The 13,811-nt window shown below is 45.3% G+C and overlaps 1 protein-coding gene across 2 annotated transcripts in view; it reads left to right on the top strand.

Moving 5' to 3' along the window:
* The window catches only part of PMP22 (peripheral myelin protein 22), a 31,604-nt gene extending 19,329 nt beyond the window's left edge, over positions 1-12,275 (top strand). For both annotated transcript variants that reach the window (XM_033139530.1, XM_033139531.1), the window contains exons 4-5: positions 5,060-5,200; positions 10,536-12,275. In XM_033139530.1, coding sequence (XP_032995421.1) covers positions 5,060-5,200; positions 10,536-10,702 — 308 coding nt within the window. In that variant the 3' untranslated portion in view covers positions 10,703-12,275. The remainder of the gene's footprint in view (positions 1-5,059; positions 5,201-10,535) is intronic.
* The last annotated feature ends 1,536 nt before the right edge of the window (positions 12,276-13,811 follow it).

Below are 13,811 nucleotides of genomic sequence, written 5' to 3'. Positions count from 1 at the left end.
GGGTAGCAAGCAATAAAACCAGGAAGAAAACCATCTTTTAGGAAAAAAAAAAAAACAATTGCGTACAAATCCAGACTGGGGAATATCTTGATTTATGAGGCTTGTTGGAAGAGGAAGGTCTTCAGCAGGGACTGTGAAAAGGCAACACAGTCGGCAACTGTCTACTGTTCAAAGGGGGGGGGGGTTACATAGGGGAGGTGTGGCCAGATTCCTGAGGAATCAGGAATGGGCTTCCTGATAAGATGATGCCTGCAGGAGCACCCCCACCCCCACTTGCAGAGTTCAGTAGTCAGTTGGGCATATAAGGGATGAGTCCATCTTTCATTTGCATTCATGCTTTCAAAGCATTTAGTTCACTTCTTGCATTTACATCCCACCTTTTTTTCCAAGGAGCTCAAGGTGGCATACACATTTCTCCCCCTCTCCAGTTATTCCTGCAAAGGAGGCTAGGCTGAGAGGCAGTGACTGGGCCAAGGTCACACTCTAACCCAGGTGTCCCCAAACTAAGGCCCGGGGATTGGATGTGGCCCAATCACCTTCTAAATGTGGCCCGCGGACGGTCCGGGAATCAGCGTGCTTTTACATGAGTAGAATGTGTCCTTTTATTTAAAATGCATCTCTGGGTTATTTGTGGGGCATAGGAATTTGTTCATTTCCCCCCCAAAATATAGTCTGGCCCCCCACAAGGTCTGAGGGAAAGTGGACTGGCCCCCTGCTGAAAAAGTTTGCTGAACCCTCTCTAACCACTACACCACACTGGTTCCCACTAGGCTATTGCTGCTGCTCTGCTCTGTGCTTGACCCTTGGTGCATGGGGGGAAATAACCACACCATGTCAGTAAATGAACTGGGGCACTTGTAAAGTCCTCTAACTGCAGCTCCCTTCCTCTGAGAGCCTGCATTCTGGAGACAACTGCTTTTATTTGTTAGTTGCTTGCACTAGTGACACTTGTAATAGCTCTTATCTGCCTGGGGCTACATTCTTGAAAGCTCCTACAATGATAAAGGGCTTGAAAGAACCTGCACAGTGCATATTGTTCTTATTCCTCCCCATTTTTCTTTCTTTTTAATTTAGGCATTCGAAACCCTTCATGTGGGTTTCTCATTAGACTACCCAAATGATCTCCAAAATGTTATCTTCCTCTCAGATAGTTTTATTCAAGGGTGTGTGTGTGAAGAATAAAAGATCTTCCCCTGACTGCTGTGGGGTTCAGTTGCAACGTGTGGGTGGGGCAGATCATGTAGGACTTTCTCATAAAACGGGCACCCCGCCTTCAGGCGTCAATATTGTAGGAAAGCCCCATGCAATCCGCTCCATCCACACTGTTGCGTCATTCTCTCACGGTCCCCCTGCCCCATCACATCATGGAAAAGTGGCTTCTACACTGGTGTGCGTGAAGCGAGTCACAATCCCTTCTGGAATCACTGCATTTCAACACGTTGTAATCCTTCCAGAAATTCTCTTTCACTAGCAGAGGCACCCACCTGCTAGCATTTGGCTGTGCAATAGCAGCAGAGTGACTGCTCCTGTTCAATAAAAAGGGAAGCCGTGGTGGGAAGACTTGGGATTCCATCAGAGGCAGCATTGTGCCACATCTGGGAAAAGCTTTTGGGAGAAGGGATGTAGCTCAGTGGTAGATCACATGCTTTGCATGCTGAAGGTCCCAGGTTAATGGACCAATGTGCTTGCTCAGTATGAAACTACTTCATATATTTCTATCCTCTATTGTATGGTGAGATAGCTTCAAGAGTTTCAGAAACCTCAGATATACTATCATATGTGAAATCTCTTAGGAAATATCCTTGTGGTTTGTACATATTTTTGGGAAAGTGGGTATTGTTGGAAGAGTGAATTATATTTGTCCTTGGTGGTGTTTGAATTGGCTTCCATAAATTTTGGTGTTGGCCGTTCTCCCATGATAGACAGTCTGCTTGGATGAATGACTCCAGATGAAGTTCTAAGGGAGCAGGATGTACATGTGGGAGGTGAGATTTATTTGGGACACTGGAATGACAGCTGGCCCTTGCTTTTGCAAAATATCTAACATGATTGGAGCAAAATCCTAAGCACACTTAGGTTGGAAATAAGACTCATTGAAATCAAATAAGTATGCATAGCATGGGAACATTAGTGACTCACCAAGAACTGTGAATGCCCAATGTTCACCATTTTTATCTGACCCTATTAAGCCCTACTTTTCCAACTGCTTGCCATAATTGAAGTCTGTCTTCTGAGTTGCTGGCTAACTTCTTTCCACAGCAGTATCTCTAGTGGTGAAATGGAAATATTTATGGATTTATTTCATAAAATTTATACACTGCTTGATTGTAAAACAAAAACAAAAACCCTCAAAGCAGTTCACAAACGATTAAACAGTAAAATCAAGAAAAAATTACAACCCTTCTTGAAAACATACAAAAGTTTCAATGCTGAAACACTGGAATTTGCCTCCAAGTAAATGCTCTTGGGATTATGGCCTAAATATACTGAGCAAATATTACTATGTTCCTTCTTAATGCATTTATTCAAAATAATTTTTTTTAAAAAAAAAAAAACCCTGAGCTTTGGGGATATATTCAGGGCTTCTGTTTGCAGAAGCTTATGTTGTAGCTGAAATGGGGGCTGGGAGAGAGAGATGATAACAGTAAATTAAAACTAAAGCTAATATGGTGTTCACATGGAAATAATCAGGATATCTTAATTTTCTGCTTAAGAAATCAAGTGCTACGGCCAAAACCTCTTTTGAAAGCTGTGGCTTCAAAAGAACTATGGCGATATTAGATAATATATGTACCCAGATTCCCAGTGCCCAAATCTTTAATGTTTTGCTAAGGAAGATGGGATACATTGTGGGTCAGGATGGAACTCTTCTAAGGCAGAGAGGACCTGGGCACCATAGACAGAGACAGCAGATGGTACAGACTTGACAAAACACAAGCCTCTCATTCAAAGGAAGCTCCATTGAGGCAAGGCCCCTCTTGCTTCCAAAATATGCAAAGCTAGGGCTGTGATGAAATTCTCAGAGCCTGCCTTAGAATAGCCAGACCACCAGTTTGCAGGTTTCTATGTCTCCTAGAAAGCAGGTGGCACTGTGGGTTAAACCACAGAGCCTAGGGCTTGCTGAACAGAAGGTCGGTGGTTTGAATCCCCACGACGGGGTGAGCTCCAGTTGCTCGGTCCCTGCTCCTGCCAACCTAGCAGTTCCAAAGCACATCAAAGTGCAAGTAGATAAATAGATACCGCTCCGGCGGGAAGGTAAATGGCGTTTCCGTGTGCTGCTGTGGTTCGCCAGAAGCGGCTTAGTCATGCTGGCCACATGACCCAGAAGCTGTACGCCGGCTCCCTCGGCCAATAAAGCGAGATGAGTGCCGCAACCCCAGAGTTGTCTGTGACTGGACCTAATGGTCAGGGTTTCCTTTACCTTTACCTATGCCTCCTAGACATAGCAGCAGTAGTAAGAGGCCTAATCATTGAAAGGCCGTCTGATGCATGTGCAAGTCCGTGATCTTTTTGCTTGGTCTGCTAACTTTCAGGGAGCTATAAATAGGTGGAGCTGTTCCACTGGGTTAAGCCAGCCCTAACGTCTCCCTTTTATGCCTGCAGGAGTATACTGTGTTATATAGAAATTTAAAGGTTCCTGGGGTGAAGCAGTGAGCTGTTGTGGTATTTGGAGTTCTCATTGTAGTGTTTGTTTTGCAAGGACACTTGCCCGCCCACAAGGCATGCAAATAGTTCAGCTCTGACTCAGACATCAAGGATGGCCTTTTGACTGAGCTCATGTTTTAAGTCTCCTGACTTTTGACAGCTGTGCTGCAAGTGCCTCGCCTAAGGTTCCAAATGGGGACGGGACTGTCACTTAACGATGCTTGGTCATTTTGGACTTTTGCAGCTGTCTTAGCACTCCGGTCGAAGCAGCAGCGATGTTGGGGCCTTTCTAAATAGCTGCTGTTCTACCCCCCTCTGGAGATTGCACAGCTGCTTCTCTAAACCCTCTTGCCAGTGTATTGCTGCAAGCACAGCTACTATGGAGAAATTGCAAATGTTCAGCGCCTCAAGCCACTGATAAGATCGGTGGTTTGGAAACTGCAATTCTTCTCCCGGCAACTTCAGGTCATTCAGATGAAGTGCTGTGGTTAGTGATCTGAGTCATCATGGGTATAGTGCCTAGCAAATGACTGTGGAATGTGACAAAATTGGGTTGGACTGCAGGCTGAATCCTCTAGGTCTCTCTGGATGGCCCTGCTTTGCATCCCAAATAGGCAATCGTGTCAATTAGTTTTGTTTGACTCGGCCAGGAACTTCCAACCTCTCCAAATAGGTAAAATATCAAGAGCTGCAGGCAAGCTCTGGAAATGATAGAAAGGGGAGCTATGAACAGCTGCTTCATTGTATTAGGTTCTGGGAGAGTTGTGAGCCAGTGAGTAAGTTCTGGTCTCCTTGTTGTACTTTCCGTGTTTATCCTCTGAAAATTGGATCAAAAGCACTGAAGATTTGGTTGGAGATGGCAACAAATGGCCAGGAAAATTGCTCAGTTCCTGCTCACCCCAGAAGCAGCACTTATAAAACACCCTTGAATTTCCTCCTTGTATGCTTGGGATGAGATTTGCAAGAGATCCTCTTGGTGCCTTAATTCTGGAACTGCTTGGTTACCTTCCTAGGAAGAAACAAGTGCTCCAACAGCCGGGTCTGAAAGTGCTTGGCTTCTATTAATACATAGCAGGGGTAGCTATCCTGATGCCCTCCAAATGTTTGTTGGACTCCCATTATCCCTATCCAACATGGCCAATGGTGAGGGATTTGAGGAGCTGTAGTCCAACAGTCTCTGGAGGCACCATGTTGGCTACAATTGATATAGATGTTTATGATAGTCAATAGATTTGTACTGTAGCTTTTATACAAAGAGAATCACTGGATCTTTTTTTTTACTGCTTTGCTATGTCATGTTCAGCAGTCAGAGAAGGGAATTTTCTGCCCTTGCGCAGATGAATTTGTAGAACTGCTACCTCTGGTCTTCATTGCCCTAATTGTTTTTTTGTGTGTGTCTTCATTTTTTTTACAGAATGGCTGCAGGCTGTCCAAGCTCTGATGAGCCTTTCCATCATCTTCAGCGTATTGTCTTTGTTCCTGTTCTTCTGCCAGCTCTTCACTCTCACTAAGGGTGGACGGTTCTACCTTACTGGCATTTTCCAGATCCTTGCTGGTAAGTAATGGGGAGTGGAATTGCATATCCTGGAACACTGCCAAGGGAAATTGTCCAAGATGGAGACTCCAGAATAGCAAAGCTAAGATGCAGAACATGAGTTTTTCTAACCTGTCATGTGCTCTGCATGTATGTAGGATTATTCTTAAATTTCTTACACAGCATTCTAAAAAAAGGGCGGGGGCAAGACAACTTAAAAGAATATAGGATATTCAATATTTTAAAAATATTTTAAAAAGTCATTTAGATGACAGCACATTTAGCAAGTGAATTTTAATAATTTAAATGATTAATAATTTAATAATTATGCTTCCTATTGAAAAAGGCCTGTTACTATTTTAAGCAACAAGAATTCTTTGGTTGTATTGAACAACATTGTGCATGCTTGATTTAAGATTGCCATTTAAAAAAAAAAAAACCTGGCTGTGCACCTGTGGCTTCAGTTTACCTTGATCTGCCAAATTGCTTCTTTTGATCTGTAGCAGTTCAAACAGACAAAGTCGTCCCCCCCCCCCAACATTTGTCTACTTTCCAGGAAAAGCATAGTTGACTAAAGTTTTGTGTTCCAAGCTCCTGTTAAAAGTCACAGAAGTGATATAGTTTAAAAAGGAGGGTGGGCATCAACAATAGCAGAACACCCCTGAAGCTGCATTTTCTCCCCCAGAGGAAGTTAGTGAGTTTACCATTTTTATTTGGAGATTGCCATCTTCATGTGGAACAGGGATGGGGAACATGCAGATCTCCAGATGCAGCGGGACTCCAATTTCCATCAGCCCCATCCAGCACAACCAATAGTCATGGAGGATGGACGTTGTAGTCCAACAGCATCTGAAAGTCCAGAAGTTCCCCATCCCTAATTGGGAATCAACCAACACCACAGCTCTATGGGGGATAAGAACTGTGCTCCAGATTAGATGGACAGGACATCCCCCACAGCTGATGGAGCACACTTTCCCTACACCAGAGGCTTTTTAAAATGCAGGGGTAGGGAACCTGTGGCCCATATCCCATGAGCACTGGCCATGCTGCCTGTTGCTGATGGGAGTTGGAAGCCAGTGACATCCAGGGGGTCAACATTCGGCCAGTCCTGCTGTAGACCATGAATTAAGCCTTGGTCTCAGAAGAAATTACAGCAGCAGCTTTGCAAAATGTCTCGGTGATCCATGAAGACATTACATTAGCATTGCCTTTGAGGATGCTTGGCTGGCAAGTGCTTCTTTTGCCATTAGCCTTGGCTTCTTGCACCCGTAATGAACAGATGGCAGGTGTCAATCTGGTATAGTTAGGTATAGTATCATTTATTTATATGCTGCTTTGGGGCCTGGAGGTTTCCATGTCTGTGAGGTAAACCAGGTTGTTGTGTAGTGAGCCAAAAGCCTAGACTCGGTAATAAATATTGGGTAAATCATACTTATTACATCTGTGGCAGCATTTCTGAAAAAGAATGGGAGGGCCTGTGGGCCTGGGCTTGACAGTAAGGCCTACAATCTTGCCCAGACAGCCCCAGCCTGGTGCTCTCCAGAGGTTTTGAACCCCCATTATCCCTTGCGCTTGTTCTGGTTGATGGTGGAGGGCTGGAGTCCAACAGCAACATATTGAGTAGGCCAGCCTGGGTTGTGCTGCTCTTGCCTGGCCCTCCTGCACTATGCTGCTGTTTCACTTTCACTTTCCTGGTCCCCCCCCCACCCCACCCCCAGATCAGTAGACTTCTCCTAAGACAGTGGTGGCCAAACTTGGCCCTCCAGCTGTTTTGGGACTACAACTCCCATCACCCCTAGCTAACAGGACCAGTGGTCAGGGATGATGGGAATTGTAGTCCCAAAACAGCTGGAGGGCCAAGTTTGGCCATCACTGTCCTAAGATAATCAGGACTGCCTTACATACTGCCATGCCTTCTGCAATGGCACCATCTCTTGGACTTGTCTTGTGGCACGCTTGCCAACCACTTTCCCAGGGCTGAAGTACCATCAACCGCCATTCACCAGCTCAGTCCACAGTTCTGACTGCTGTAGCACCAGGCTTGAAAGGAAGCTGCTGTATGTTTCTGAATAGTTCTTGTGTCAGCAGCTTCTTCTCCTGTCCCTCATCTCACTGCGCTTCAGCCTAGGATTGGGTGAGCATTCCACACCCTGGCTCCTAAAAAGAGAGAGAGAGAGAGAGTCTGTTTAAGAGCCTCCAGAGTGGGAGCTGTTTTGGCTTGTGCTCAGATTAATTTGCATTCCTCCAAAAAGGTTTGCTTTTTCAAAGTCAGGGTTCCATTTCCTCATAACATTCCTGGGGCTTTATGGACATTAATCCATACCTTGTATATACCGTTGCTGGTAGCTGTGAAGGTTTAGGAGCCTCAGCAGCCAGCATAAAGATAGCTCCTGTTCGTGTTTTTCTTGACTCTCCGGCCAAATCGGTGTGAGCAATTGGAACCTCTGTTTCTGTTGGGTGGAGCGTTTGGAAGCCAGCCCTGCTCTCCAGTCCATGAGAAAGCATTTTCCAAGCTGTCAATCACTTTCTTTGCAGATGATCTTGCCCCCAAGGCAACCTTGCTTCCTGTGACTCAGCCCTGTGCTGCTTATAAACTGCAGTTTAAATATGGCTGGTTTTAATGTGTAACTTTCCAGCATCTTCGGAAGGAGCAGGGTGCTGGTCACAGGGAACTGTCTGGGTAATATTAGGTGTGCTTCTGCTCTAGGTGTGGGTCTTTCAGTGAGAGGGACCCAGAGGTTCATCTAGTCTAACCGCTTGCAGTGCAGGAATATGCAGCTGTCCCAAAAGGGGATCAAACTTGCAAACTTGGCATTAGAAACACCATGCTCTAACTAAGTGAACTATCCAGGAAATGCAATTAAAACTGAACTCAGTCGAATAGTCTGAGAGTACATGATGGTTACACAGTATTGTAGCTTAAGTACGTCTAGTGTGTGCCTGGATAGGGATATTATATAAATGTTTTCTTTTTTTGTAAAAAATAAAATAAATTGAAAAACAAAATCTGAATTTTGAGCATATGCTTTCATAATAGGTTTCTCATGCCAAATTCAGTAACTTTCATGCATATATATTTTTACAGTGACTGATTGATGCCATCAGCATCTGAATACAGCATGTTATGAATCTGTATCAAATCTGAAGGGTTTTTTTCTGCAGAAGTGGATCAGATTACAAGATCAATTTGTGTGCATGGCAGATACTGACTTTCGAAATAACACTAGTGTTTTGGTTCCCAGTTCTAGACTCTGAATGCAAATGTTCCATAGCACCAGGTTTCTGTCATACAAAATTTTATCCTGGTGTTTCCAGTGGCTCAAATACATTGCTTTGAAGTTTCTTCCAATGCTCCAAGTTGGAGAGCTAAATTTTATGTTAGGCCCAAATCAATTGACTGGTGCCATCTTTCTCTCCTATCCTATACAGGATAGTGCTTCCAACTTCTTCTGTGTGTGCCTTCCTCTTGCTAGAGATGCAAATGCGGGCTGTAATTTCAACTCTATTCTGGGTTCAGAGATGAACCTGGTGGCCTTTGCTCCACCAGTGTGTGTTCTCCCATGGAGATTGCATCAGATATTGTCTCTAGGAACTGGCTTTCCATTTCCTTCTGAAAGATGGGAACAGAAGACGTTTGCATTAATTCCCTACCCCTTTAAGTGCCTTCTCTCTCCACCCACCCTCTACACTTGTTGGAGGTCCAGTGAAATTTTTTTGGTTACTTCAAGCAGAAACAAAACCACCACCATCTCCTGGTCCTCCTTCCCAGCTCTTCCCATGCACAATCCACACTCTCTTGCCTAGTGCCAGTAGGTGATTTGTGGCACCACTGCTCTGCTCTCCCCCCACCCCACCCAGAGACAATTGCTGGGTGCTGTGGCTGTGGGTGTCCTCTCGATGGCCCAGAGAATGGGAGCTGGATCAGCAGCTTCTGAATTCAACACATTCCCACTCCTGCACTTTTCTGCAAACAAAGGGGGCAGTGTGGAGGGAAAGAACAGTTCAAATATCACTGTGGTTAGGTGTAGGTGGTCCTGAGGTCACAGGGCTTTGGAACAGAGACTACTCTGGTGGCATATTGAGCAGGTTGTGGAATTGCTGGGATCAATGAAAAGGCCTTGTTCTGGGCACTGAATAGAAGAGCCATTGTGTAATCCTGGCAGTCGCCGGCGCTGAACTTTTCAGGAGGAGGGAGGAAATAGTTCTAGAGCTGGTATTGCTGAGGTGGCAGTACAAAGATGCTGAACTTAGTGGCATTAGCACAGGAAGGGGGGGCCTGCTTTGACCCGCTCACGCTTTGATCACAGGGGCTTAGGGCACTGGAGGCAGCAGAGTGGAAAAGAAGACGACAAACTTCTGCTTTAATAGTTAGCAGCAAGGCAGGATTAATCATTCCCTAGTACATAGAGTAGGGCCTCAGCCAGACCAGGGTACCTGTTGAAATGCAATGGAGCAGTCTTTCGTAGGAAAAGAGGGCTGATCCAATTTCCTCGATTGGGCATTGCAGACTCCTCCCAGCTCAAACAAGAGGATTGGTGGCCATTTTTTTTTTCAATCAAGAGGAACTTTTAAGGTGGCAGTTTACTAGCTCAATGTGTTTAATAGGGAAAACTTGGGTTCTGTATACCACAGTAAATCCAAGATGTGGTGTTTCTGGAGATAGGCTGATCCTGCATGAATTTAATTCTCTTCTCAAAGCGGATTAAAAACAAACAAAACTAAGGTCCTTATATTGAAGAATATAAAATTGCATAAGATAGTGATGCCTTGCAGAACCTTTGAAAGTGAGGCTCTTCTTGGCAGGCACCTGCGTGATCCGGCTTTCAAAGTCTCTTTCCCTGTTGGGTTTCTCTTCCTCAACAGGGAGATATGTTGAAAGCCGGAAGAACATGTGTGCACAGGCGCACATGCTCAAGCACTCACCCAGTTGGCCCTTGGGGGGCAAAAAGGCTGCTCCCACCTGCGTGCAGCCTGAAATTTCTTGACATAAGAGGAACCTTGCCGGATTGGGCCAAAGGCCTGCCTAGTCTGGTATCCTACTCTCACAGTAGCAAACCAAGTGTCTTGATGTGCTCCTAAGCAGGATACGAGCACAACAGCTCTCTCCCCAGCCACTGGCACTCGGAGGCGTATCTTGTCAAGGTCTGTGGTGAGCAGACATTGAGAGTCTTGTCCTCCATGAATTTGTTCAAAGTCCCCCAAGCTTGATGGCTCTTGTTAAATATTGTGGTAGAGAAGTCCAGAAGGAGTTAGGTGGGGAAGGAGAGATGTTCATTATAAGGGACACATCCCAGCTTGATCTTCCATGTTGGACCTGGATTAACTTGCTTACTCTTTGTTGGCTTCTCTTTCGCAGGTCTATGTGTGATGTCCGGCGCCACCATCTTCACAGCGAGACATACAGATTGGCACCTCCCCACAGACAACCTCTCCTTTGGCTTCACGTACATCCTGGCCTGGGTGTCCTTCCCGTTGGCTGTCATTAGTGGGGTGATCTACGTCATCCTGAGGAAGCGCGAATGATGTGTCGAGGGTGGCCGCTGAGACTACAGCACTCAGGACAAGGGGGCCTTGATGAGTTAGGAAATGGAAACAAACAAATAAAAAGGAAGTTAACCAAAACAATATCAACAAGGAAAAAAAAAACCAAACTGAAAGAAGGGTTACTGTGTTCATTGAAGATGTATATAGTATCTATGGTTTAAAAAAAACCTATTTATAACACTTTTTACATATATGTACATAGTACTGTTTGCTTTTGTTTGTTGACCTGCCGCCATGTTTAAAGCCTAAAGAAAGTGCCTAAGGACTCTTTAACCCCTAACAGCATAATCAGAGTGCCGTTCCCCCCACCACCCCCCGCGCTGTGGAAGCAAATGGATCCCTCCTCCATAGCTCTCCACTTCCGATCCCCAAGCCACATGACAAGTCAAGAGCCATAAACTGGGCCCTCAGACAGGTGTGATATGCCGCCCACTGCACTGATGTTTGCTTATGCCCCTCATATGCTCACAGTAACTAAAAGATGGGTTGCAACAGCCACGTAGAGGGCAGGGGAATGTCATTGATGCAGAAGGCATGGTTGGGCAAGCCCGGCTTTAGAACCCCTTGGGATGGTAGTCAAGATGTGGTCTTTGTGTGTGAAGTATAGTCCCACCGATGCAACCAGAAGCCTGCATAATACCACCTCCTCCTCACCCACCCCCCTTCGTATGACAACTGGAGCTCCTGGGAGCACAGAAATGTTGTCGGTCCGTAATAAATCCCTCTTGGAAAAGGAGGTACCTAGAGCTAGCGCTCCTTTCCATATGTTAAATCGGGTCCGTTTCTCCGTACTTTGAGGTGACCAAGATGAGCACTGATGCCAAGAAGAAGAAACATTTGAGGGAGACACGGGACAAGAAAGAAGTCCGCCATGTTGGTTTGTAACTAGTCAAGGGTGTGTTGTGTGTGTCCCCCCCCCCACACGCACACCTTGCCCATTGAAAGAATAAGCTAAAGTAGGGGAGAGCAAGGAACCCTTCTAAGTTGCAGACCCCCACCCCTCTCCATAACCCCTTTTACAAAATTGAATACCAAATCTGTGAAATGGTGCTATCTATTTACCATTCCTTATATCGCTAAGCCATTTAACCTTACTCACTGGAAAGTCAGATAACGATTTTTGAGATAAACCAAGGAATAGGAATGATAAATAATTCTTGTATAATATATACAGCCTGTAACTGCTTTTGTACTTAGGAAAGTTGCTATCATCATTATTATTACTATTTTTTTTAATAAAGCATTTATAACCAAGGTATTTCTCTCCCCCGCTCCTTTTTCTTCATGGTGGGGAGGGAAGTAAGTGAACCTTCTAGCCCCTTGAGGATCCCTCCCTCCTTCCAGCTCCTCTGTAACCCTTTTCTGTATTTCCCTCCCCCTAAAAGTGTGTCTGGCAATGAACTGTATTGGCAGCCGTGTGTAGATGTGTAAGCGGTGCCTTTTGATGCTAAGACTCCAGACATTATTATATGATTATTTTGCTTTGCTTTTCTGATTTTATACCAACTTGTGTGGACTAAGAAGCAACAAAATAAAAGTCAGAATAACTCACCTGCTTTGGCCTTTGGTTGTATATCTTTGGGGAGGACGCAAGTATATGCGGCTAGAACAATAAGATGCTGTGTGTATTTATTTAAGGCAGGGGTAACCAATGTGGCACCCTCCAAATAATGGCCTAGAAATCCCATGGTCAATCATCAGGAATGCTGAAAGTGGGCATCCAGCAAAATCTGAAGGGCACCTGTTGGTTATACCCATTTGGGGCTAGCATATCCACTAGCTGCCTGCAATGAATCATTCCTTAGGAAAATCTCGTAACTCTCTGTATTCTGAGTCATAGGCTTCATCAGAGGCCTAAAGACGACTGTAGCCTTTTTGCTTTGTGATGCTGGATCTTAATGGGAAATTGATATGGCCGCTGAAGCAGGCTGCCTCCCTGGGGGGGGGGGGGGTTAGGGGCCAAGAGGTCATGAGTTAAATCCCACATGGGGTTGGTTGGGCTCCTCCTACATCTTTGTGAACCAGGCTGCCTGGGTGGAGCTTGGTCAATAAAACCGGTGATGCTCCACTCACTGTTTTTGTGCTTAAATTGGGACAGTTGACTTAAGAGGCCAAAATGGAAAGAACATTGCCCTACCAAAATGCCAGCACTTTCCCACTCAGGCTCTCTTACAATCTGCTGTGGTACAGGTGACATGGAACACTTTAAGCTGGATTTGGTTTTTTGGGGGGGAGGTGTGTGCGCGCTAGACGAACAGTCCTAGATATGGCTGCTTCTGCTCCATTTGAAGGAGGAGGGGGAGGAGTTCGGATTTGATAACCCACTTTATCACTACCCGAAGGAGTCTCAAAGTGGCTAACATTCTCCTTTCCCTTCCTCCCCCACAACAAACACTCTGTGAAGTGAGTGAGGCTGAGAGACTTCAAAGAAGTGTGACTAGCCCAAGGTCACCCAGCAGCTGCATGTGGAGGAGTGGAGACGCGAACCCGGTTCCCCAGATAACGAGTCTACCGCTCTTAACCACTACACCACACTGGATCTCCACATTTGGCCTTTGGCCTCTCTGTTGCCCTCACAGTGGTTAACACTAATGGGTTTGATAAGCCTTGCTGAAACCTAGTTCCCTCCAGGTATGTTGGACTACAACACCCATCAGCCTTTAACATTGGCATTACTGGCTGGGGCTGATGGGAGCTCCACATATCTGGAGATGGTTGGGAAATGCTGGATTTCAGCTTTGACGTTCCAAGTGGCTGGTTGGCATTACAATATTATAAGGCAGTCAGAAAAAGTAAGTGTGTACTCAACATCACATGGGCAGAAATATGGTCTACAGGGTGTATGAGGAACATTTGGCCTTCCAGATATTACTGAACATAACTCCTGTCAGCCCCTGGCAAGTTTGGCCAGCACCATACAGTTATATTTATCTGTCAAATAATGGAGATTCAATGTCATTGGGTTTTGAAACATCTGATAATGGGTTGGGCAAAGAATGATTTTCCCACAATGCACTCAAATTGCTTTTTAAATCTTGGCTGAACTTGGAATTCCCGAAACTCTATCTTTCTTCCTCATAATCTCTGC

This window comes from Lacerta agilis, chromosome 2 (assembly GCF_009819535.1).
Source record: "Lacerta agilis isolate rLacAgi1 chromosome 2, rLacAgi1.pri, whole genome shotgun sequence".
Taxonomy (NCBI): Eukaryota; Metazoa; Chordata; class Lepidosauria; order Squamata; family Lacertidae; genus Lacerta; species Lacerta agilis.
This window is presented reverse-complemented; position numbering and strand designations above follow the sequence as displayed.